The sequence below is a fragment of the Neofelis nebulosa genome, chromosome X, assembly GCF_028018385.1.
Source record: "Neofelis nebulosa isolate mNeoNeb1 chromosome X, mNeoNeb1.pri, whole genome shotgun sequence".
NCBI lineage: Eukaryota > Metazoa > Chordata > Mammalia > Carnivora > Felidae > Neofelis > Neofelis nebulosa.
Genome location: NC_080800.1, coordinates 32,769,695 through 32,795,922, shown reverse-complemented (window position 1 = coordinate 32,795,922; position 26,228 = coordinate 32,769,695). Strand labels below are relative to the sequence as shown.

The 26,228-nt window shown below is 40.0% G+C and overlaps 3 protein-coding genes across 3 annotated transcripts in view; 2 read left to right on the top strand and 1 right to left on the bottom strand.

Annotated features, from left to right (window-relative positions):
* The window catches only part of PRRG1 (proline rich and Gla domain 1), a 496,749-nt gene that overhangs the window by 321,569 nt on the left and 148,952 nt on the right, over positions 1-26,228 (bottom strand). The gene's annotated exons all lie outside the window — the stretch shown is intronic.
* LOC131503050 (ferritin heavy chain-like) lies at positions 4,145-5,051 on the top strand. Its single transcript, XM_058714391.1, has one exon. It carries the CDS (start codon positions 4,323-4,325, stop codon positions 4,869-4,871), a length of 549 nt encoding a protein of 182 aa, XP_058570374.1. The 5' UTR covers positions 4,145-4,322; the 3' UTR covers positions 4,872-5,051.
* LOC131503053 (ferritin heavy chain-like) lies at positions 17,380-18,286 on the top strand. Its single transcript, XM_058714394.1, has one exon. The coding sequence runs from the start codon at positions 17,558-17,560 to the stop codon at positions 18,104-18,106; it is 549 nt and encodes a 182-aa protein (XP_058570377.1). The 5' UTR covers positions 17,380-17,557; the 3' UTR covers positions 18,107-18,286.

The window sequence follows — 26,228 nt, the reverse complement described above, 5'->3', positions numbered from 1 at the left end:
TTTGTGGAAATTTGAGGTCCTAGTCCATGCTTATTTGTTGATTTTCTCTTAGAAGAGTTGATTTTTATGTCTTATGTTTCTCTTAGTTATATATTTTACTGTTACCTACTTCCCTAGGAGGTAATGATGAGGGATGAAATATCTGAGATACGCTCTTAGCACCCGTTAGTACATGGTACACATAAAACTATTCAATGACATTATTATTTAAAATATTTACAGAGTCAAATTGTAGGGTTAATTTCATTATTAAATATTGGGAATATAATAAGGAAATATTCCACAAAATCAAGACTTCTTTAAATAGATTCTTACAGTGAAGTCTACAATGGAATCACACAAGGAAATTTTGCAAGTCTACAATTCTATGAAGACAAAGCACTTGTGTTAAGCAAATATGGAATAAAATTTTATATCATTGAGAACTGATCATGTAGTTCTTTTCCAGTTCTAGTGTGTGATTTTCTCATTAAAATCAACTTATTGTATGGCCAACTAATCTTTAGCAAAGCAGGAAAGAATATCCAATGGAATAAAGACAGTCTCTCCAGCAAGTGGTGCTGGAAAAACTGGATAGCGACATGCAGAAAAAATGAACCTGGACTACGTTCTTACACCATACGCAAAAATTAACTCAAAATGGATGAAAGACCTAATTTGAAGACAGGAAGCCATCAAAATCCTCTAAGAGAAAGCAGGCAAAAACCTCTTTGATCTTGGCTGCAGCAACTTCTTACTCAACATGTCTCCGGAGGCAAGGGAAACAAAAGCCAAAATGAACTATTGGGACCTCATCAAAATAAAAAGCTTCTGCACAGTGAAGGAAACAATGACCAAAACTAAAAGGCAATTGACAGAATGGGAGAAGATATTTGTAAACGACATATCAGATAAAAGGTTAGTATCCAAAATTTATAAAGAACTTACCAAACTTAACACCCAAAAAACAAATAATCCAGTGAAGAAATAGGCAGAAGACATGAATAGACACTTCTCCAACGAAGACATCCAGATGGCCAAGTGACATATGAAAACATGCTCAACATCACTCATCATCAGGGAAATACAAATCAAAACCACAATGAGATACCACCTCACACCTGTCAGAATGGCTAACATTAACAACTCGGGCAACAACAGACGTGGGTGAGGATGTGGAGAGAGAGGATCTCTTTTGCATTGTTGGTGGGAATGCAAGCTGTTGCAGCCACTCTGGAAAACAGTAGGGAGGTTCCTCAAAACACTAAAAACAGAACTACCCTATGACCCAGCAACTGCACTACTAGGTATTTATCCAAGGGATATAGGTATGCTGTTTTGAAGGGGCACATGCACCCCCATGTTTATAGCAGCACTATCAACAAGAGCCAAAGTATGGAAAGAGCCCAAATGTCCATAGATGGATGAATGGATAAAGATGTGGTATACACACATACACACACACACACACACACACACACACACACACACACTGGAGTATTGCTTGGCAATCAAAAAGAATGAAATCTTGCCACTTGCAACTATGTGGATGGAACTAGAGAATATTATGCTAAGTGAAATTAGTCAGAAAGACAAAAGTCATAGGACTTCACTCATACGAGGACTTTAAGATACAGAACAGATGAACACAAGAGAAAAGAAGCAAAAATAATATAAAAACAGGGAGGGGGACAAAACATAAGAGATTCTTAAATATGGAGAACAAACAGGGTTACTGGAGGGGTTGTGGGAGGGGGGCTAGGGTAAATGGGTAAGGGGCATTAAAGAATCTACTCCTGAAATCATTGTTACACTATATGCTAACTTGGATGTAAATGAAAAAAAAATTAAATTAAAAAAATCAATTTATCAAGTAGACGGCGTTATTATTCCATTTCTTTACAGAATCAACAATTACCTTCTAGAGAAGTTTATACTGGGACATTTGATACTTGATTCTTTGCTTTCTTCATAAAAACTGATTATAAAATAGTATAAACTTCCAAAGAGGAATAAAAAGACCCCCCCCCCCAAGGTGCATCAGTTAGAGCCATTGGATTAATCCTTTCCGTGAAAATAGGCATTTTATACTAATTTTATTTGAGAGCAATTATAATAATGTGTCACTATCTTGTATCTTGAGAATGGAGGCCACGTTTGATTCTTCTGTAGATCTCCAGAATCAAACAGTGTCTGATATATATTTGGAGTACATAAATGGTTGTTCAATTAATACACAAATTAGGTATAGATACTACCTACATTGATCTTATATTTTCCACTATAATATCCATGAATTCTAAGAATATATTGTTTTTTTAAATTTCCATACAAATGTGTAATATCTTGTATGTATGCACTTGCAACAATAAGGGGGGAAAGACGGCAGTTTTGTGTTTGTTTGGTCTGCTTCTCCCCTAGGCTGCAAACCCCCCTGGAACAGACACTTCTGTCTTTGTTACTAATGTATGCTCAAGTCACAAATCAGTGCCTGGGCTATATTAGGTAATCAATAAATATTTGTTGAATGAATGAATAAGAGGCAATTTGAAATCAGTGGTATTCCTTACCACTGTGGCTCATTTTGTAGAACATACCTGAGAGATTAAAAATAAATAAATAAAAGGCTTGCTGAGTGGCAATGAAAGTACAGATGAGGTTGGAGAGGAGGAACACAACCACATGGTTAGTAGTGCTTTCTTTAAGAATACACCCAGGTGAAAAAAAAAAGCACCTAGGTGGGGTGTCTGGGTGGCTCATTTGGCTAAGTGGTGGACGCTTGTTATCAGCTCAGGTCATGATCTCACCATTGGTGAGGATGAGCCCCACATCTGGCTCTTCACTGGCAGTGTGGAGTCTGCTTGGGATTCTCTCTCTGCCCTTCTGTTTGCTCTCTCTCTCTCAAAATTAATAAATCAACATTAAAAAATACTTATGAATGCAACTAAACCTTTTGTTTCCTGTGAGAGAAAAGAGAAACCTGAATTTACCCAGGAGGAAGGGAATTAGCAGGCCAGGTAAAAGGGAGTGAGCAAATCCAGGATGTCAGTGAAGAGATCACTGACATTGTCCATATTGGGATCCAGACAGGGCAGAAGGAATGTGTTTTTAAAACTAAGCTGAAAGTTTGTGAAATGGGAGAGAATAAAGGGAATGAGGAACAAATGCAAAAACAGTGGAAGATCGAGAGGTAGAAAGACTCGCTGAGATTTTGGAGGTGCTGTTCTGCCGGCAGAAAAATCTGAACCTGACCACGAATAGGAGAGAAGTGAAGTCACTGAAACTAGTAAGGTCTAGGAACTGAGTGAGGAGGCTATCAGAAGTGTCAACATCATGGATGTTGAGCCACAGAGGATAGCTGCCATCCAAATAAAGCCTTATGATACTAAATATACCAATGATACCACAAAAGCACCGTATTTAATGCACAATCACATCAGGACAGTATTCATGTAAATTGTTCAAAGAAACCATGCATGTGATTAACTCAAAACCGTTGCCCTTACATTCATGAGTAACATTTTAAAATATTAAAATGCTCAGCGCAGTGTCTCCCTGTTCTCCCTGTGTCACTCAGGCTCCTTAAAACCTCGAACAGCGCTCGAGCTCCACCCCGCCCCGGCCCCGCCCCCTAGCCCCTCCACAGTCCCGGGGCCCTTTCCCTCGGACCACAAAAATCCTTTAACGGATCCTCACCCCTCTCCCAACTCCTGGGTAATGGACGGACCTTCCAGTTCCAGCCCAGAGCTCCAGAGCTGCTAGGCCAGGAGTGATGAAACTATGAAATTAGATTGTGGTGATGGTTGCCTAACACCATGAATATACTATAAACCATGTAGATACTTTCAAAAGGTGAATGTTATAGCATATGAATTGTATCTCAAGAGTTATTTTATGAATGTTTGGAAAAAACAGGTAAAAAATAAAAAATCCTGTGGTTTTTTCTCATGAAATATATTCACATATCACAGCAATATATTAAACTATATTAAATATATATTTAAAAAAGATAGTTTTAAAAATGGCTTCAAGACAGCGTGGAGCTGCTCTGGGCCTCGTGCCTCACGCAGGCACAGATGGCACGTTGAACACGGCGCCCCGCCCACCACCCCTCCCCCGCCTTCGTGACCACGCCCCTTCACGTAACGGATTCGCGTAACGGATTCAAACCCCCACCTCCGGAGTAACGGACTTCATTCCAGCCGCATCTCGGAGACTGCCGCCAGGCCTGCCTGGTCGGCTACTCTGAAAAAGCGCCGGAGACCCGCCGCCACCGCCTTCCGCCTCGCCGCCCTCGTTTCTGAGCCGCCTTCGCCTTCACCTTGGTGCCAGCGCCGCCAGCCATGGCCACCGCGCCGTCCTCTCAAGTGCGCCAGAACTACCACCCCGAATGCGAGGCCGCCATCAACAGCCAGATCAACCTGGAGCTCTACGCCTCCTACGTGTACCTGTCGATGGCCTTCTATTTCGACCGCGCCGACGTGGCCCTGGAGAATTTCTCCAAGTTCTTCCTGCGCCAGTCCCACGAGGAGAGCCAGCATGCCGAGAAGCTGATGCAGCTGCAGAACCAGCGTGGGGGCCGCATCCGCCTCCACGACATCGTGAGGCCTGACCGCGACAACTGGGAGAGCGGCCTCAACGCCATGGAGTGCGCCTTTCACCTGGAGAAGAGCCTGAACCAGAGCCTGCTCGACCTGCACCAGCTGGCCACCGACAAGAACGACGCCCATCTGTGCAGCTTCCTGGAGACCAACTACCTGCACGAGCAAGTCAAGGTCATCAAAGAGCTGGGGGGCTACATCACCAGCCTGCGCAAGATGGGGGCCCCGGAAACCGGCATGGCAGAGTACCTCTTTGACAAGCTCACCCTGGGCAACAGCGACAAGCACTGAGTTGGGACTGCCTTCCCATAGCCACAGGGTGCATGGTGACTTCCCCTGGTCACCATGCCGGGCATGCATTTTGCAGTATTGCGCTTGCAAATCCAGTTTCTTCTTCCAGTTTTGCCATAAATAAATAAAGTTATTTGGTTTCAATACAGTTATTTGGTTCCTAAAGAAATAAAGGTCCTCTGGGTGATTTGTGTGTGGAAATTTCTCACCTTTCCAGGAGTCGCTCCACCCACCCATGCCCCATCCACACACAGGCTCAGGATCTCCCAAGGTGGAGGGAGAAGGTGGGAGGTGGATGGGACCCTGGAAAACACAAAAAGCAATCTTCTCCTTATAAATGCTGAAGGTATATGGGGGTGGGGTGGAGTGGGGTGGGATGGATGGAGCCCTGGTGAATATGGATGGGAGCCTGTGCCATGATAAAAGTATAAAAACATGACCTGACAGTCACAGTTGGGGTTGCCTCTGGAGAAAGCAGAGGGAATGGGATTGGGGAGGGATTAAAATAAAGGGTTGTTAAATTTTACTAGAAAATCTTTAGTTTACTAATATAAGCAAATATTAATGTTTGTTAACATTTAAAAAAATTTTTTTTACACTTATTTTTTGAGAGACATAGAGCACAGGTTGGGGAGGGGCAGAGAGAGGAGACACAGAATCCTAAGCAGGCTCCAGGCTCTGAGCTGTCAGCACAGAGCCTGACACAGGTCTGGAACTCACAAACTGTGAGGTCATGACCTGAGCCAAAATCAGACGCTTAACCAACTTAGCCACCCAGGCACCACTAGTATTTGTTGACAGTAACTGGGGAGCAAGGTGGAGACCCCAGAAGCCAGCATGGCAGAGTATCTCTTCAACAACCTACCCAGGGCAACGGTGATAAACTGAGCCTTAGACTGGCTTTCCCATAGACAGGGGAGTGAGTTCGTAGGTCACCAAACTGGACATGCTTATTGCCCTTACAAAACATCCAAATATATTTTTTCCTTCAATTGTGCCCTTCCATTAAAGTAACATGGTACCCCCCCCCCAAAAAAAAAAAAATCAAAATTACCTTTTTAGAAGGGCTGAAGAATGCCTGGACAAGACTGAAGCTCAAATTTGTGATATTGAATATGAAGTAGAATAAACCCCCTTGAAAGTTAAGCCAGTGAATCTGGCTGCGTTGAAGAACGTGGGGGAGAGTTGAAGCTGGGAGTCCAGTCAGGAGATATTGCAGCCAGGCCAATGAAAGACATTGGTATCTGAACTGGAGCAGAGGCTCATGAAATGGAGACCAATTCTAGTTGGATTTGGATAAATCAATAGGATCTGCTCATGGATCAAAGGTGAAGAATGAGAAATGAGGAAAATAACATAGATTCTGATATTAGGACTTGAACACCTGGGTAGACAGTAGTGCTATTTATTAATTTGGGGACTTTTGCTGGAGGCATATCTGACATGGAAAGGTGGGAAAGCATATCATGTAAAATTTGAGATGCCCATTTTTTTAAGAATATAATTTATTGTCAAATTGTTTCCATACAACACCCAGTGCTCATCCCCAAAACTGCCCCCCTCAATGCCCATCACCCACTTTCCCCTATCCCCCACCCCCATCTACCCTTAGTTTGTTCTCAGTCCTTAAGAGTCTCTTATGTTTGCCTCCCTCCCTCTCTATAACTTTTTTTCCCTTCCCCTCTCCCATTGGTTTCTGTTAAGTTTCTCAGGATCCACATAAGAGTGAAAACATATGGTGTCTGTCTTTCCCTGTATGGCTTATTTCACTTAGCATAATACCCTCCAGTTCCATCCATGTTGCTACAAAGGGCCAGATTTCATTCTTTCTCATTGCCACGTAGTATTCCATTGTGTATATAAACCACAATTTCTTTATCCATTCATCAGTTGATGGACATTTAGGCTCTTTCCACAATTTGGCTATTGTTGAGAGTGCTGCGATAAACATTGGGGTACAAGTGCCCCTATGCATCAGTACTCCTGTATCCCTTGGGTAAATTCCTAGCAGTGTTATTGCTGGGTCATAGGGTAGGTCTGTTTTTAATTTTTTGAGGAACCTCCACACTGTTTTCCAGAGCGGCTGCACCAATTTGCATTCCCACCAACGGTGCAAGAGGGTTCCCATTTCTCCACATCCTCTCCGGCATCTATAGTCTCCTGATTTGTTCATTTTGGCCACTCTGACTGGCGTGAGGTGATATCTGAATGTGGTTTTGATTTGTATTTCCCTGATGAGGAGCGACGATGAGCATCTTTTCATGTGCCTGTTGGCCATCCGGATGTCTTCTTTAGAGAAGTGTCTATTCATGTTTTCTGCCCATTTCTTCACTGGGTTATTTGTTTTTCAGGTGTGGAGTTTGGTGAGCTCTTGATAGATCTTGGATACTAGCCATTTGTCCGATATGTCATTTGCAAATATCTTTTCCCATTCCGTTGGTTGCCTTTTCGTTTTGTTGGTTGTTTCCTTTGCTGTGCAGAAGTTTTTTATCTTCATAAGGTCCCAGTAGTTCATTTTTGCTTTTAATTCCCTTGCCTTTGGGGGTGTGTCGAGTAAGAAATTGCTACGGCTGAGGTCAGAGAGGTCTTTTCCCGCTTTCTCCTCTAGGGTTTTGATGGTTTCCTGTCTCACATTCAGGTCCTTTATCCATTTTGAGTTTATTTTTGTGAATGGTGTGAGAAAGTGGTCTAGTTTCAACACTCTGCATGTTGCTGTCCAGTTCTCCCAGCACCATTTGTTAAAGAGACTGTCTTTTTTCCATTGGATGTTCTTTCCTGCTTTGTCAAAGATGAGTTGGCCATACATTTGTGGGTCTAGTTCTGGGGCTTCTATTCTATTCCATTGGTCTATGTGTCTGTTTTTGTGCCAATACCATGCTGTCTTGATGATGACAGCTTTGTAGTAGAGACTAAAGTCTGGGATTGTGATGCCTCCTGCTTTGGTCTTCTTCTTCAAAATTATTTTGGCTATTCGGGACCTTTTGTGGTTCCATATGAATTTTAGGATTGCTTGTTCTAGCTTCAGGAAGAATGCTGGTGCAATTTTGATTGGGATTGCATTGAATGTGTAGATAGCTTTGGGTAGTATTGACATTTTGACAATATTTATTCTTCCAATCCATGAGCAGAGAATGTCTTTCCGTTTCTTTATATCTTCTTCAATTTCCTTCATAAGCTTTCTATAGTTTTCAGCATACAGATCTTTTACATCTTTGGTTAGATTTATCCCTAGGTATTTTATGCTTCTTGGTGCAATTGTGAATGGGATCAGTTTCTTTATTAGTCTTTCTGTTGCTTCATTATTAGTGTATAAGAATGCAACTGATTTCTGTACATTGATTTTGTATCCTGCAACTTTGCTAAATTCATATATTAGTTCTAGCAGATTTTTGGTGGAGTCTATCGGATTTTCCATGTATAATATCAGGTCATCTGCAAAAAAGTGAAAGCTTGACTTCATCTTTGCCAATCTTGATGCCTTTGATTTCCTTTTGTTGTCTGATTGCTGATGCTAGAACTTCCAACAGTATGTTAAACAACAGCATTGAGAGTGGACATCCCTGTCGTGTTCCTGATCTCAGGGAAAAAGCTCTCAGTTTTTCCCCATTGAGGATGATGTTAGCTGTGGGCTTTTCATAAATGGCTTTTATGATGTTTAAGTATGTTCCTTCTATCCCGACTTTCCCAAGGGTTTTTATTGAGAAAAAAAAAAAGAGGTTAGAGTGGGAGAGAGCCAAAGCCTAAGAGACTCTTAAAAATTGAGAACTGAGGGTTGATGGGGGGTGGGAGATGGGTATTGAGGAGGGCACCTTTTGGGATGACCACTGGGTGTTTTATGGAAACCAATTTGACAATAAATTTCATATATTGAAAAACAAAAGAAGAGATTATATAGAACGTAGAATAGCAGTTAGCTACAAAACAATGCAAATACGAGTTTATAGAACAAGTTTTTATATTAATACCTATAAAAATACCTAGCATAAAAAAGGTGATCAGTAAAAATACACAAATGAATAAATGAGAGCTAATCACTGATACTAAGTAAGAACTTCTTGTCTAGGAGTGCCTGGCTGGCTCAGTCGGAGGAGCATGTGACTTTTGATCTCAGGGTTGTGAGTTTGAGCCCCATGGTGGGTGTAGAGATTACTACAAAAAATAAATTAAAAAAAAAAAAAAGAACTTATTGCCTACTACTAGCTGTGTAACTATTCTGTAACATTTTTAAACGATGACAGGAGTTCAAAGTCAAAACAAATAGTTTTCATAGACTATAACACTGGAACTTTCACTTGTTGATTCTGCATGTGTTATGAATAATACTGTGATGGGGCGCCTGGGTGGCGCAGTCGGTTAAGCGTCCGACTTCAGCCAGGTCACGATCTCGCGGTCCGTGAGTTCGAGCCCCGCGTCAGGCTCTGGGCTGATGGCTCGGAGCCTGGAGCCTGTTTCCGATTCTGTGTCTCCCTCTCTCTCTGCCCCTCCCCCGTTCATGCTCTGTCTCTCTCTGTCCCAAAAATAAATAAAAAACGTTGAAAAAAAATTTAAAAATAATACTGTGATGGTTGCTTCCACATGTCAACTTTACTGGGCCATAGAGTACCTAAATATTTGGTCAAACATTCTGGGTGTATCTGTAAGGGTGACATTTTAATTGGACAAGGATGACCTTTCTCATCCCTTCTATTCAATAAAGTACTGGGAGTCCTAGCCAGATCATTCAGTCAAGAAAAAGAAATAAAACACATCGAAATTGGAAGGAAGAAGTAAAACTGTCTCTATTTGCAGATAACATGATATTATATATAGAAAACCCTCCCAGTGCCTGTGTAGCTTAGTTGGTTAAGCATCCGACTCTTGACTTCAGCTCAGGTCATGATCTCATGATCTCATGGTTCTTGGGATTGAGTCCCACCTCGGCTGGTTTGGGATTTTCTGTCTCCCCCTCTCTCCCACCCCTGCTCATGCATGCACATGCACTGGGGCTCTCTCTTTCAAAATAAATATATAAACATTTAAAAGAAATAGAAGAAAACCCTGAAGACTTCAGCCCAAAACTGTTAGAACTAATAAACAAATTCAGTAAAGCTACAAGATACAAAATCAATATACAAAAATCAGTTGCATTTCTATACACTAACAACCACCTATTAGAAAGAGAAATTAAAAACAATCCCATTTGGGGCGCCTGGGTGGCTCAGTCGGTTAAGCGTCCGACTTCGGCTCAGGTCACGATCTCACGGTCCGTGAGTTCGAGCCCCGCGTCGGGCTCTGGGCTGATGGCTCAGAGCCTGGAGCCTGCTTCCAATTCTGTGTCTCCCTCTCTCTCTGCCCCTCCCCCGTTCATGCTCTGTCTCTCTCTGTCTCAAAAATAAATAAACATTAAAAAAAAAACAAACAAAAAACAATCCCATTTGTAATTGTAACAAAAATAATAAAATACTAGTAATAAATTTTACCAAGGAGGTGAAAAATCTATACAATGAAAACTATAAGACATTGATGAAAGAAACTGAAGACACAAATTAATGAATACATATTTCATGGTCACAGACTAGAAGAATTAATATTTTTAAAATGTCCATACTCTTTGAAGCAATGTAGATTCAGATTCAAGGTAGTTCCTATCAAAATTCTAATGGTATCTTTAACAGAAGTAGAATAAACAATCCTCAAATTTGTATGGAAACACAAAATAACTCAATCAGCCAAAGAAATTTTGGAAAAGAATAACAAAGCTGGAGGTATCATGCATTCTGATTTCATATTGTTTCACAAAGCTATAGTAATCAACACAATATGGAATTGGTATAGACACATAAATCAATGAATCAGAATACAGAGCATAGAAATAAGCCCATAAATAGTCAACTAGTTTATGACAAAAGAGGCAAGAATATACAATGGATAAAGAATAGTCACTTCAACAAATGGTGTTGGAAAAATTATACAGTTACACACGAAAGAAACTGGATCCCTATCTTAAAGCACACACAAAAATCAACTCTAATTGGATTAAAATTTGAATATAAGAACTGAAACCATCAAATTCCTAGAAGAAAACATAGGGGGTAAGTTTCTTGACATTAGTCTTAGTAATGACTTTTTGGATTTGACACCAAAAGCAAAGGCAACAAATTAAAAAATAAACAAGAGGAACCATCAAGCTAAAAAACTTCTGCTTAGCAAAGGAAACAGTTAACAAAATGAAAAGGCAATGTATGGAATTTTCTTTAAAAAGAAAATAGTTGCAAATCATCTCTCTGATAAGGGGCTAATATCCAAAATATATAAAGAACTCATACAATTCAGTAGGAAAAAACTGATTTAAAAAATTACGGAGAAACTGAATAGAAATTTTTTCCCAAGAAGACATCCAAATGGCCAACAGGTACATGAAATGATATTCAACATCATTCATAGTGAGGGAAATGCGAATCAAAACCACAATGAAATATCATCTCATACCTGTTAGAATAGCTATCACCAAAAAGACAATAATAAGAAATAATAAGCACTGGTGAGGTCGTGGAAAAAAGGGACCCTTGTGCACTGTTGGTGGGAAGGGAAATTGGTACAGCCACTTTGGAAACTAGTATGGAGATTCCTCTACGAAAAATAGTATGGCAATTCCTCAATAAATTATAAATAGAACTACTCATATAAATACTACTATGAACTACTAAATACAATATGCACTACTAGTAATAAAAATAGAACTAGATCCAGTATTTCACTTCTGGGTAAATATCCGAAGAACCTGAAATCACTACCTCAGAAATATATCTGCACCTTCATGTACTGAAGCATTATTTATAATAGACAAGGCATGGAAATGACCTTAGTATCTATCAATGGATGAGTAAAGAAATTGTAACATATATACAATGGAATATTATTTAGCCATAAAAAAGGGAGAACCTACCAATTGTGGCAGCATAGATGGACTTTGAGGGCATTATGCTGAGATAAGCCAAACAGTGACAAATACTTTATGATTTCACTTATAAGTGGAATCCAAAAAACCCAAACCCACAGAGAACATATTGGTGGTTGCCAGAGATGGGGGGTGGTGATGGGGAGTAGGGGAAATGGGTAAAGGTGGTCAAAAGATAAAAATGTCCAGTTGTAAGATAAATATGTTTAGGGGATGTAATGTACAGCATTGTGCCTACAGTTAACAATACCGTATTGTATATTTCAAAGTTGTTAAAAGAGTAAATCTTAACAGTTCTTATCATAAGACAAAAAAATTGTAACTGTTTGAAGTAATTAGTGTTAACAAACTTATTGTGGCAATCATTTGGCTATATATATGTGTGTGTATATATATATATATATATATATATATATATATATATATATAATCATTATGTTGTACATCTTGGACTAATACAATGCCTATATGTCTCAGTAAAACTGAAAAAACACCTTGCCTTAAAAAATTTTGAATTGGTAGATTGGGTGAGTCTCACCCCTGGGAGGGCAATCAGCTGAAGGCCGGAAAAGAACAAAAAAGCTGACCCTCCCTTGAGTAAGAGGGAAATCCTCCTCCCTGACTTCCTTCAATCCGGGACATTAGTATTTTCTAGCCTTCAAACTTAAACTGAAAATCAATTCCTCATGGTTCTTAATGCTGCTGGCCATCATCTCCACTGAGTCTCCAGTTTGCTGACTGTAGCTCCTGGGACTTGTCAACCTCTATAATTGCATGTACCAATTTCTCCCCCATCCCAATTAATTAATTAATGTAGTTAGTTTTAATTTAAATTCCAGTTAGTTAACATACAGTGTAATGTTATTTTCAGGTGCACAAGTTTGTGATTCAACACTTCCATACAAGCCAAGTTCTTATAATTAGGTGTATATGTGTGTGTGTATACATATATATATATATATATATATATATATATATATATACTATATATACACACATTCATATATACATGTATTCTTTCTGGAGAACCCTAACACAGATACTGACTAGAAACATTTCATTTTATGGTCCTATAATCATATTTTTTAAAAACATGATCTGCTCTAGGGGCACTTGGGTAGCTCAATCAGTTAAGTGTCCGATTTCAGCTCAGGTCATGATCTTGCAGTTTGTGGCTTCAAGCCCCACGTCAGGCTCTGTGCTGACAGCTCAGAGCCTGGAGTCCACTTTGGGTTCTGCATCTCCCTCTCTGCCCCTCCCCTGCTCATGCTCGTTTTCTTTCTCTCTCTCTTTCTAAAATAAATAAATATTTAAAAAAATTATAAAAAACATAATCCGCTCTAAAGTTTTTCCATTCTATGTTTGGATTTAATTTTATATTCCTACTAAAGAAAAAAAATGGATGGAATGTTTTTGTTTATACATATACATATTTTCTTTGTGGAAATTTGAGGTCCTAGTCCATGCTTATTTGTTGATTTTCTCTTAGAAGAGTTGATTTTTATGTCTTATGTTTCTCTTAGTTATATATTTTACTGTTACCTACTTCCCTAGGAGGTAATGATGAGGGATGAAATATCTGAGATACGCTCTTAGCACCCGTTAGTACATGGTACACATAAAACTATTCAATGACATTATTATTTAAAATATTTACAGAGTCAAATTGTAGGGTTAATTTCATTATTAAATATTGGGAATATAATAAGGAAATATTCCACAAAATCAAGACTTCTTTAAATAGATTCTTACAGTGAAGTCTACAATGGAATCACACAAGGAAATTTTGCAAGTCTACAATTCTATGAAGACAAAGCACTTGTGTTAAGCAAATATGGAATAAAATTTTATATCATTGAGAACTGATCATGTAGTTCTTTTCCAGTTCTAGTGTGTGATTTTCTCATTAAAATCAACTTATTGTATGGCCAACTAATCTTTAGCAAAGCAGGAAAGAATATCCAATGGAATAAAGACAGTCTCTCCAGCAAGTGGTGCTGGAAAAACTGGATAGCGACATGCAGAAAAAATGAACCTGGACTACGTTCTTACACCATACGCAAAAATTAACTCAAAATGGATGAAAGACCTAATTTGAAGACAGGAAGCCATCAAAATCCTCTAAGAGAAAGCAGGCAAAAACCTCTTTGATCTTGGCTGCAGCAACTTCTTACTCAACATGTCTCCGGAGGCAAGGGAAACAAAAGCCAAAATGAACTATTGGGACCTCATCAAAATAAAAAGCTTCTGCACAGTGAAGGAAACAATGACCAAAACTAAAAGGCAATTGACAGAATGGGAGAAGATATTTGTAAACGACATATCAGATAAAAGGTTAGTATCCAAAATTTATAAAGAACTTACCAAACTTAACACCCAAAAAACAAATAATCCAGTGAAGAAATAGGCAGAAGACATGAATAGACACTTCTCCAACGAAGACATCCAGATGGCCAAGTGACATATGAAAACATGCTCAACATCACTCATCATCAGGGAAATACAAATCAAAACCACAATGAGATACCACCTCACACCTGTCAGAATGGCTAACATTAACAACTCGGGCAACAACAGACGTGGGTGAGGATGTGGAGAGAGAGGATCTCTTTTGCATTGTTGGTGGGAATGCAAGCTGTTGCAGCCACTCTGGAAAACAGTAGGGAGGTTCCTCAAAACACTAAAAACAGAACTACCCTATGACCCAGCAACTGCACTACTAGGTATTTATCCAAGGGATATAGGTATGCTGTTTTGAAGGGGCACATGCACCCCCATGTTTATAGCAGCACTATCAACAAGAGCCAAAGTATGGAAAGAGCCCAAATGTCCATAGATGGATGAATGGATAAAGATGTGGTATACACACACACACACACACACACACACACACACACACTGGAGTATTGCTTGGCAATCAAAAAGAATGAAATCTTGCCACTTGCAACTATGTGGATGGAACTAGAGAATATTATGCTAAGTGAAATTAGTCAGAAAGACAAAAGTCATAGGACTTCACTCATACGAGGACTTTAAGATACAGAACAGATGAACACAAGAGAAAAGAAGCAAAAATAATATAAAAACAGGGAGGGGGACAAAACATAAGAGATTCTTAAATATGGAGAACAAACAGGGTTACTGGAGGGGTTGTGGGAGGGGGGCTAGGGTAAATGGGTAAGGGGCATTAAAGAATCTACTCCTGAAATCATTGTTACACTATATGCTAACTTGGATGTAAATGAAAAAAAAATTAAATTAAAAAAATCAATTTATCAAGTAGACGGCGTTATTATTCCATTTCTTTACAGAATCAACAATTACCTTCTAGAGAAGTTTATACTGGGACATTTGATACTTGATTCTTTGCTTTCTTCATAAAAACTGATTATAAAATAGTATAAACTTCCAAAGAGGAATAAAAAGACCCCCCCCCCCAAGGTGCATCAGTTAGAGCCATTGGATTAATCCTTTCCGTGAAAATAGGCATTTTATACTAATTTTATTTGAGAGCAATTATAATAATGTGTCACTATCTTGTATCTTGAGAATGGAGGCCACGTTTGATTCTTCTGTAGATCTCCAGAATCAAACAGTGTCTGATATATATTTGGAGTACATAAATGGTTGTTCAATTAATACACAAATTAGGTATAGATACTACCTACATTGATCTTATATTTTCCACTATAATATCCATGAATTCTAAGAATATATTGTTTTTTTAAATTTCCATACAAATGTGTAATATCTTGTATGTATGCACTTGCAACAATAAGGGGGGAAAGACGGCAGTTTTGTGTTTGTTTGGTCTGCTTCTCCCCTAGGCTGCAAACCCCCCTGGAACAGACACTTCTGTCTTTGTTACTAATGTATGCTCAAGTCACAAATCAGTGCCTGGGCTATATTAGGTAATCAATAAATATTTGTTGAATGAATGAATAAGAGGCAATTTGAAATCAGTGGTATTCCTTACCACTGTGGCTCATTTTGTAGAACATACCTGAGAGATTAAAAATAAATAAATAAAAGGCTTGCTGAGTGGCAATGAAAGTACAGATGAGGTTGGAGAGGAGGAACACAACCACATGGTTAGTAGTGCTTTCTTTAAGAATACACCCAGGTGAAAAAAAAAAGCACCTAGGTGGGGTGTCTGGGTGGCTCATTTGGCTAAGTGGTGGACGCTTGTTATCAGCTCAGGTCATGATCTCACCATTGGTGAGGATGAGCCCCACATCTGGCTCTTCACTGGCAGTGTGGAGTCTGCTTGGGATTCTCTCTCTGCCCTTCTGTTTGCTCTCTCTCTCTCAAAATTAATAAATCAACATTAAAAAATACTTATGAATGCAACTAAACCTTTTGTTTCCTGTGAGAGAAAAGAGAAACCTGAATTTACCCAGGAGGAAGGGAATTAGCAGGCCAGGTAAAAGGGAGTGAGCAAATCCAGGATGTCAGTGAAGAGATCACTGACATTGTCCATATTGGGATCCAGACAGGGCAGAAGGAATGTGTTTTTAAAACTAAGCTGAAAGTTTGTGAAATGGGAGAGAATAAAGGGAATGAGGAACAAATGCAAAAACAGTGGAAGATCGAGAGGTAGAAAGACTCGCTGAGATTTTGGAGGTGCTGTTCTGCCGGCAGAAAAATCTGAACCTGACCACGAATAGGAGAGAAGTGAAGTCACTGAAACTAGTAAGGTCTAGGAACTGAGTGAGGAGGCTATCAGAAGTGTCAACATCATGGATGTTGAGCCACAGAGGATAGCTGCCATCCAAATAAAGCCTTATGATACTAAATATACCAATGATACCACAAAAGCACCGTATTTAATGCACAATCACATCAGGACAGTATTCATGTAAATTGTTCAAAGAAACCATGCATGTGATTAACTCAAAACCGTTGCCCTTACATTCATGAGTAACATTTTAAAATATTAAAATGCTCAGCGCAGTGTCTCCCTGTTCTCCCTGTGTCACCCAGGCTCCTTAAAACCTCGAACAGCGCTCGAGCTCCACCCCGCCCCGGCCCCGCCCCCTAGCCCCTCCACAGTCCCGGGGCCCTTTCCCTCGGACCACAAAAATCCTTTAACGGATCCTCACCCCTCTCCCAACTCCTGGGTAATGGACGGACCTTCCAGTTCCAGCCCAGAGCTCCAGAGCTGCTAGGCCAGGAGTGATGAAACTATGAAATTAGATTGTGGTGATGGTTGCCTAACACCATGAATATACTATAAACCATGTAGATACTTTCAAAAGGTGAATGTTATAGCATATGAATTGTATCTCAAGAGTTATTTTATGAATGTTTGGAAAAAACAGGTAAAAAATAAAAAATCCTGTGGTTTTTTCTCATGAAATATATTCACATATCACAGCAATATATTAAACTATATTAAATATATATTTAAAAAAGATAGTTTTAAAAATGGCTTCAAGACAGCGTGGAGCTGCTCTGGGCCTCGTGCCTCACGCAGGCACAGATGGCACGTTGAACACGGCGCCCCGCCCACCACCCCTCCCCCGCCTTCGTGACCACGCCCCTTCACGTAACGGATTCGCGTAACGGATTCAAACCCCCACCTCCGGAGTAACGGACTTCATTCCAGCCGCATCTCGGAGACTGCCGCCAGGCCTGCCTGGTCGGCTACTCTGAAAAAGCGCCGGAGACCCGCCGCCACCGCCTTCCGCCTCGCCGCCCTCGTTTCTGAGCCGCCTTCGCCTTCACCTTGGTGCCAGCGCCGCCAGCCATGGCCACCGCGCCGTCCTCTCAAGTGCGCCAGAACTACCACCCCGAATGCGAGGCCGCCATCAACAGCCAGATCAACCTGGAGCTCTACGCCTCCTACGTGTACCTGTCGATGGCCTTCTATTTCGACCGCGCCGACGTGGCCCTGGAGAATTTCTCCAAGTTCTTCCTGCGCCAGTCCCACGAGGAGAGCCAGCATGCCGAGAAGCTGATGCAGCTGCAGAACCAGCGTGGGGGCCGCATCCGCCTCCACGACATCGTGAGGCCTGACCGCGACAACTGGGAGAGCGGCCTCAACGCCATGGAGTGCGCCTTTCACCTGGAGAAGAGCCTGAACCAGAGCCTGCTCGACCTGCACCAGCTGGCCACCGACAAGAACGACGCCCATCTGTGCAGCTTCCTGGAGACCAACTACCTGCACGAGCAAGTCAAGGTCATCAAAGAGCTGGGGGGCTACATCACCAGCCTGCGCAAGATGGGGGCCCCGGAAACCGGCATGGCAGAGTACCTCTTTGACAAGCTCACCCTGGGCAACAGCGACAAGCACTGAGTTGGGACTGCCTTCCCATAGCCACAGGGTGCATGGTGACTTCCCCTGGTCACCATGCCGGGCATGCATTTTGCAGTATTGCGCTTGCAAATCCAGTTTCTTCTTCCAGTTTTGCCATAAATAAATAAAGTTATTTGGTTTCAATACAGTTATTTGGTTCCTAAAGAAATAAAGGTCCTCTGGGTGATTTGTGTGTGGAAATTTCTCACCTTTCCAGGAGTCGCTCCACCCACCCATGCCCCATCCACACACAGGCTCAGGATCTCCCAAGGTGGAGGGAGAAGGTGGGAGGTGGATGGGACCCTGGAAAACACAAAAAGCAATCTTCTCCTTATAAATGCTGAAGGTATATGGGGGTGGGGTGGAGTGGGGTGGGATGGATGGAGCCCTGGTGAATATGGATGGGAGCCTGTGCCATGATAAAAGTATAAAAACATGACCTGACAGTCACAGTTGGGGTTGCCTCTGGAGAAAGCAGAGGGAATGGGATTGGGGAGGGATTAAAATAAAGGGTTGTTAAATTTTACTAGAAAATCTTTAGTTTACTAATATAAGCAAATATTAATGTTTGTTAACATTTAAAAAAATTTTTTTTACACTTATTTTTTGAGAGACATAGAGCACAGGTTGGGGAGGGGCAGAGAGAGGAGACACAGAATCCTAAGCAGGCTCCAGGCTCTGAGCTGTCAGCACAGAGCCTGACACAGGTCTGGAACTCACAAACCGTGAGGTCATGACCTGAGCCAAAATCAGACGCTTAACCAACTTAGCCACCCAGGCACCACTAGTATTTGTTGACAGTAACTGGGGAGCAAGGTGGAGACCCCAGAAGCCAGCATGGCAGAGTATCTCTTCAACAACCTACCCAGGGCAACGGTGATAAACTGAGCCTTAGACTGGCTTTCCCATAGACAGGGGAGTGAGTTCGTAGGTCACCAAACTGGACATGCTTATTGCCCTTACAAAACATCCAAATATATTTTTTCCTTCAATTGTGCCCTTCCATTAAAGTAACATGGTACCCCCCCCCCCCCCAAAAAAAAAAATCAAAATTACCTTTTTAGAAGGGCTGAAGAATGCCTGGACAAGACTGAAGCTCAAATTTGTGATATTGAATATGAAGTAGAATAAACCCCCTTGAAAGTTAAGCCAGTGAATCTGGCTGCGTTGAAGAACGTGGGGGAGAGTTGAAGCTGGGAGTCCAGTCAGGAGATATTGCAGCCAGGCCAATGAAAGACATTGGTATCTGAACTGGAGCAGAGGCTCATGAAATGGAGACCAATTCTAGTTGGATTTGGATAAATCAATAGGATCTGCTCATGGATCAAAGGTGAAGAATGAGAAATGAGGAAAATAACATAGATTCTGATATTAGGACTTGAACACCTGGGTAGACAGTAGTGCTATTTATTAATTTGGGGACTTTTGCTGGAGGCATATCTGACATGGAAAGGTGGGAAAGCATATCATGTAAAATTTGAGATGCCCATTTTTTTAAGAATATAATTTATTGTCAAATTGTTTCCATACAACACCCAGTGCTCATCCCCAAAACTGCCCCCCTCAATGCCCATCACCCACTTTCCCCTATCCCCCACCCCCATCTACCCTTAGTTTGTTCTCAGTCCTTAAGAGTCTCTTATGTTTGCCTCCCTCCCTCTCTATAACTTTTTTTCCCTTCCCCTCTCCCATTGGTTTCTGTTAAGTTTCTCAGGATCCACATAAGAGTGAAAACATATGGTGTCTGTCTTTCCCTGTATGGCTTATTTCACTTAGCATAATACCCTCCAGTTCCATCCATGTTGCTACAAAGGGCCAGATTTCATTCTTTCTCATTGCCACGTAGTATTCCATTGTGTATATAAACCACAATTTCTTTATCCATTCATCAGTTGATGGACATTTAGGCTCTTTCCACAATTTGGCTATTGTTGAGAGTGCTGCGATAAACATTGGGGTACAAGTGCCCCTATGCATCAGTACTCCTGTATCCCTTGGGTAAATTCCTAGCAGTGTTATTGCTGGGTCATAGGGTAGGTCTGTTTTTAATTTTTTGAGGAACCTCCACACTGTTTTCCAGAGCGGCTGCACCAATTTGCATTCCCACCAACGGTGCAAGAGGGTTCCCATTTCTCCACATCCTCTCCGGCATCTATAGTCTCCTGATTTGTTCATTTTGGCCACTCTGACTGGCGTGAGGTGATATCTGAATGTGGTTTTGATTTGTATTTCCCTGATGAGGAGCGACGATGAGCATCTTTTCATGTGCCTGTTGGCCATCCGGATGTCTTCTTTAGAGAAGTGTCTATTCATGTTTTCTGCCCATTTCTTCACTGGGTTATTTGTTTTTCAGGTGTGGAGTTTGGTGAGCTCTTGATAGATCTTGGATACTAGCCATTTGTCCGATATGTCATTTGCAAATATCTTTTCCCATTCCGTTGGTTGCCTTTTCGTTTTGTTGGTTGTTTCCTTTGCTGTGCAGAAGTTTTTTATCTTCATAAGGTCCCAGTAGTTCATTTTTGCTTTTAATTCCCTTGCCTTTGGGGGTGTGTCGAGTAAGAAATTGCTACGGCTGAGGTCAGAGAGGTCTTTTCCCGCTTTCTCCTCTAGGGTTTTGATGGTTTCCTGTCTCACATTCAGGTCCTTTATCCATTTTGAGTTTATTTTTGTGAATGGTGTGAGAAAGTGGTCTAGTTTCAACACTCTGCATGTTGCTGTCCAGTTCTCCCAGCACCATTTGTTAAAGAGACTGTCTTTTTTCCATTGGATGTTCTTTCCTGCTTTGTCAAAGATGAGTTGGCCATACATTTGTGGGTCTAGTTCTGGGGCTTCTATTCTATTCCATTGGTCTATGTGTCTGTTTTTGTGCCAATACCATGCTGTCTTGATGATGACAGCTTTGTAGTAGAGACTAAAGTCTGGGATTGTGATGCCTCCTGCTTTGGTCTTCTTCTTCAAAATTATTTTGGCTATTCGGGACCTTTTGTGGTTCCATATGAATTTTAGGATTGCTTGTTCTAGCTTCAGGAAGAATGCTGGTGCAATTTTGATTGGGATTGCATTGAATGTGTAGATAGCTTTGGGTAGTATTGACATTTTGACAATATTTATTCTTCCAATCCATGAGCAGAGAATGTCTTTCCGTTTCTTTATATCTTCTTCAATTTCCTTCATAAGCTTTCTATAGTTTTCAGCATACAGATCTTTTACATCTTTGGTTAGATTTATCCCTAGGTATTTTATGCTTCTTGGTGCAATTGTGAATGGGATCAGTTTCTTTATTAGTCTTTCTGTTGCTTCATTATTAGTGTATAAGAATGCAACTGATTTCTGTACATTGATTTTGTATCCTGCAACTTTGCTAAATTCATATATTAGTTCTAGCAGATTTTTGGTGGAGTCTATCGGATTTTCCATGTATAATATCAGGTCATCTGCAAAAAAGTGAAAGCTTGACTTCATCTTTGCCAATCTTGATGCCTTTGATTTCCTTTTGTTGTCTGATTGCTGATGCTAGAACTTCCAACAGTATGTTAAACAACAGCATTGAGAGTGGACATCCCTGTCGTGTTCCTGATCTCAGGGAAAAAGCTCTCAGTTTTTCCCCATTGAGGATGATGTTAGCTGTGGGCTTTTCATAAATGGCTTTTATGATGTTTAAGTATGTTCCTTCTATCCCGACTTTCCCAAGGGTTTTTATTGAGAAAAAAAAAAAGAGGTTAGAGTGGGAGAGAGCCAAAGCCTAAGAGACTCTTAAAAATTGAGAACTGAGGGTTGATGGGGGGTGGGAGATGGGTATTGAGGAGGGCACCTTTTGGGATGACCACTGGGTGTTTTATGGAAACCAATTTGACAATAAATTTCATATATTGAAAAACAAAAGAAGAGATTATATAGAACGTAGAATAGCAGTTAGCTACAAAACAATGCAAATACGAGTTTATAGAACAAGTTTTTATATTAATACCTATAAAAATACCTAGCATAAAAAAGGTGATCAGTAAAAATACACAAATGAATAAATGAGAGCTAATCACTGATACTAAGTAAGAACTTCTTGTCTAGGAGTGCCTGGCTGGCTCAGTCGGAGGAGCATGTGACTTTTGATCTCAGGGTTGTGAGTTTGAGCCCCATGGTGGGTGTAGAGATTACTACAAAAAATAAATTAAAAAAAAAAAAAAGAACTTATTGCCTACTACTAGCTGTGTAACTATTCTGTAACATTTTTAAACGATGACAGGAGTTCAAAGTCAAAACAAATAGTTTTCATAGACTATAACACTGGAACTTTCACTTGTTGATTCTGCATGTGTTATGAATAATACTGTGATGGGGCGCCTGGGTGGCGCAGTCGGTTAAGCGTCCGACTTCAGCCAGGTCACGATCTCGCGGTCCGTGAGTTCGAGCCCCGCGTCAGGCTCTGGGCTGATGGCTCGGAGCCTGGAGCCTGTTTCCGATTCTGTGTCTCCCTCTCTCTCTGCCCCTCCCCCGTTCATGCTCTGTCTCTCTCTGTCCCAAAAATAAATAAAAAACGTTGAAAAAAAATTTAAAAATAATACTGTGATGGTTGCTTCCACATGTCAACTTTACTGGGCCATAGAGTACCTAAATATTTGGTCAAACATTCTGGGTGTATCTGTAAGGGTGACATTTTAATTGGACAAGGATGACCTTTCTCATCCCTTCTATTCAATAAAGTACTGGGAGTCCTAGCCAGATCATTCAGTCAAGAAAAAGAAATAAAACACATCGAAATTGGAAGGAAGAAGTAAAACTGTCTCTATTTGCAGATAACATGATATTATATATAGAAAACCCTCCCAGTGCCTGTGTAGCTTAGTTGGTTAAGCATCCGACTCTTGACTTCAGCTCAGGTCATGATCTCATGATCTCATGGTTCTTGGGATTGAGTCCCACCTCGGCTGGTTTGGGATTTTCTGTCTCCCCCTCTCTCCCACCCCTGCTCATGCATGCACATGCACTGGGGCTCTCTCTTTCAAAATAAATATATAAACATTTAAAAGAAATAGAAGAAAACCCTGAAGACTTCAGCCCAAAACTGTTAGAACTAATAAACAAATTCAGTAAAGCTACAAGATACAAAATCAATATACAAAAATCAGTTGCATTTCTATACACTAACAACCACCTATTAGAAAGAGAAATTAAAAACAATCCCATTTGGGGCGCCTGGGTGGCTCAGTCGGTTAAGCGTCCGACTTCGGCTCAGGTCACGATCTCACGGTCCGTGAGTTCGAGCCCCGCGTCGGGCTCTGGGCTGATGGCTCAGAGCCTGGAGCCTGCTTCCAATTCTGTGTCTCCCTCTCTCTCTGCCCCTCCCCCGTTCATGCTCTGTCTCTCTCTGTCTCAAAAATAAATAAACATTAAAAAAAAAACAAACAAAAAACAATCCCATTTGTAATTGTAACAAAAATAATAAAATACTAGTAATAAATTTTACCAAGGAGGTGAAAAATCTATACAATGAAAACTATAAGACATTGATGAAAGAAACTGAAGACACAAATTAATGAATACATATTTCATGGTCACAGACTAGAAGAATTAATATTTTTAAAATGTCCATACTCTTTGAAGCAATGTAGATTCAGATTCAAGGTAGTTCCTATCAAAATTCTAATGGTATCTTTAACAGAAGTAGAATAAACAATCCTCAAATTTGTATGGAAACACAAAATAACTCAATCAGCCAAAGAAATTTTGGAAAAGAATAACAAAGCTGGAGGTATCATGCATTCTGATTTCATATTGTTTCACAAAGCTATAGTAATCAACACAATATGGAATTGGTATAGACACATAAATCAATGAATCAGAATACAGAGCATAGAAATAAGCCCATAAATAGTCAACTAGTTTATGACAAAAGAGGCAAGAATATACAATGGATAAAGAATAGTCACTTCAACAAATGGTGTTGGAAAAATTATACAGTTACACACGAAAGAAACTGGATCCCTATCTTAAAGCACACACACAAATCAACTCTAATTGGATTAAAATTTGAATATAAGAACTGAAACCATCAAATTCCTAGAAGAAAACATAGGGGGTAAGTTTCTTGACATTAGTCTTAGTAATGACTTTTTGGATTTGACACCAAAAGCAAAGGCAACAAATTAAAAAATAAACAAGAGGAACCATCAAGCTAAAAAACTTCTGCTTAGCAAAGGAAACAGTTAACAAAATGAAAAGGCAATGTATGGAATTTTCTTTAAAAAGAAAATAGTTGCAAATCATCTCTCTGATAAGGGGCTAATATCCAAAATATATAAAGAACTCATACAATTCAGTAGGAAAAAACTGATTTAAAAAATTACGGAGAAACTGAATAGAAATTTTTTCCCAAGAAGACATCCAAATGGCCAACAGGTACATGAAATGATATTCAACATCATTCATAGTGAGGGAAATGCGAATCAAAACCACAATGAAATATCATCTCATACCTGTTAGAATAGCTATCACCAAAAAGACAATAATAAGAAATAATAAGCACTGGTGAGGTCGTGGAAAAAAGGGACCCTTGTGCACTGTTGGTGGGAAGGGAAATTGGTACAGCCACTTTGGAAACTAGTATGGAGATTCCTCTACGAAAAATAGTATGGCAATTCCTCAATAAATTATAAATAGAACTACTCATATAAATACTACTATGAACTACTAAATACAATATGCACTACTAGTAATAAAAATAGAACTAGATCCAGTATTTCACTTCTGGGTAAATATCCGAAGAACCTGAAATCACTACCTCAGAAATATATCTGCACCTTCATGTACTGAAGCATTATTTATAATAGACAAGGCATGGAAATGACCTTAGTATCTATCAATGGATGAGTAAAGAAATTGTAACATATATACAATGGAATATTATTTAGCCATAAAAAAGGGAGAACCTACCAATTGTGGCAGCATAGATGGACTTTGAGGGCATTATGCTGAGATAAGCCAAACAGTGACAAATACTTTATGATTTCACTTATAAGTGGAATCCAAAAAACCCAAACCCACAGAGAACATATTGGTGGTTGCCAGAGATGGGGGGTGGTGATGGGGAGTAGGGGAAATGGGTAAAGGTGGTCAAAAGATAAAAATGTCCAGTTGTAAGATAAATATGTTTAGGGGATGTAATGTACAGCATTGTGCCTACAGTTAACAATACCGTATTGTATATTTCAAAGTTGTTAAAAGAGTAAATCTTAACAGTTCTTATCATAAGACAAAAAAATTGTAACTGTTTGAAGTAATTAGTGTTAACAAACTTATTGTGGCAATCATTTGGCTATATATATGTGTGTGTATATATATATATATATATATATATATATATATATATAATCATTATGTTGTACATCTTGGACTAATACAATGCCTATATGTCTCAGTAAAACTGAAAAAACACCTTGCCTTAAAAAATTTTGAATTGGTAGATTGGGTGAGTCTCACCCCTGGGAGGGCAATCAGCTGAAGGCCGGAAAAGAACAAAAAAGCTGACCCTCCCTTGAGTAAGAGGGAAATCCTCCTCCCTGACTTCCTTCAATCCGGGACATTAGTATTTTCTAGCCTTCAAACTTAAACTGAAAATCAATTCCTCATGGTTCTTAATGCTGCTGGCCATCATCTCCACTGAGTCTCCAGTTTGCTGACTGTAGCTCCTGGGACTTGTCAACCTCTATAATTGCATGTACCAATTTCTCCCCCATCCCAATTAATTAATTAATGTAGTTAGTTTTAATTTAAATTCCAGTTAGTTAACATACAGTGTAATGTTATTTTCAGGTGCACAAGTTTGTGATTCAACACTTCCATACAAGCCAAGTTCTTATAATTAGGTGTATATGTGTGTGTGTATACATATATATATATATATATATATATATATATATACTATATATACACACATTCATATATACATGTATTCTTTCTGGAGAACCCTAACACAGATACTGACTAGAAACATTTCATTTTATGGTCCTATAATCATATTTTTTAAAAACATGATCTGCTCTAGGGGCACTTGGGTAGCTCAATCAGTTAAGTGTCCGATTTCAGCTCAGGTCATGATCTTGCAGTTTGTGGCTTCAAGCCCCACGTC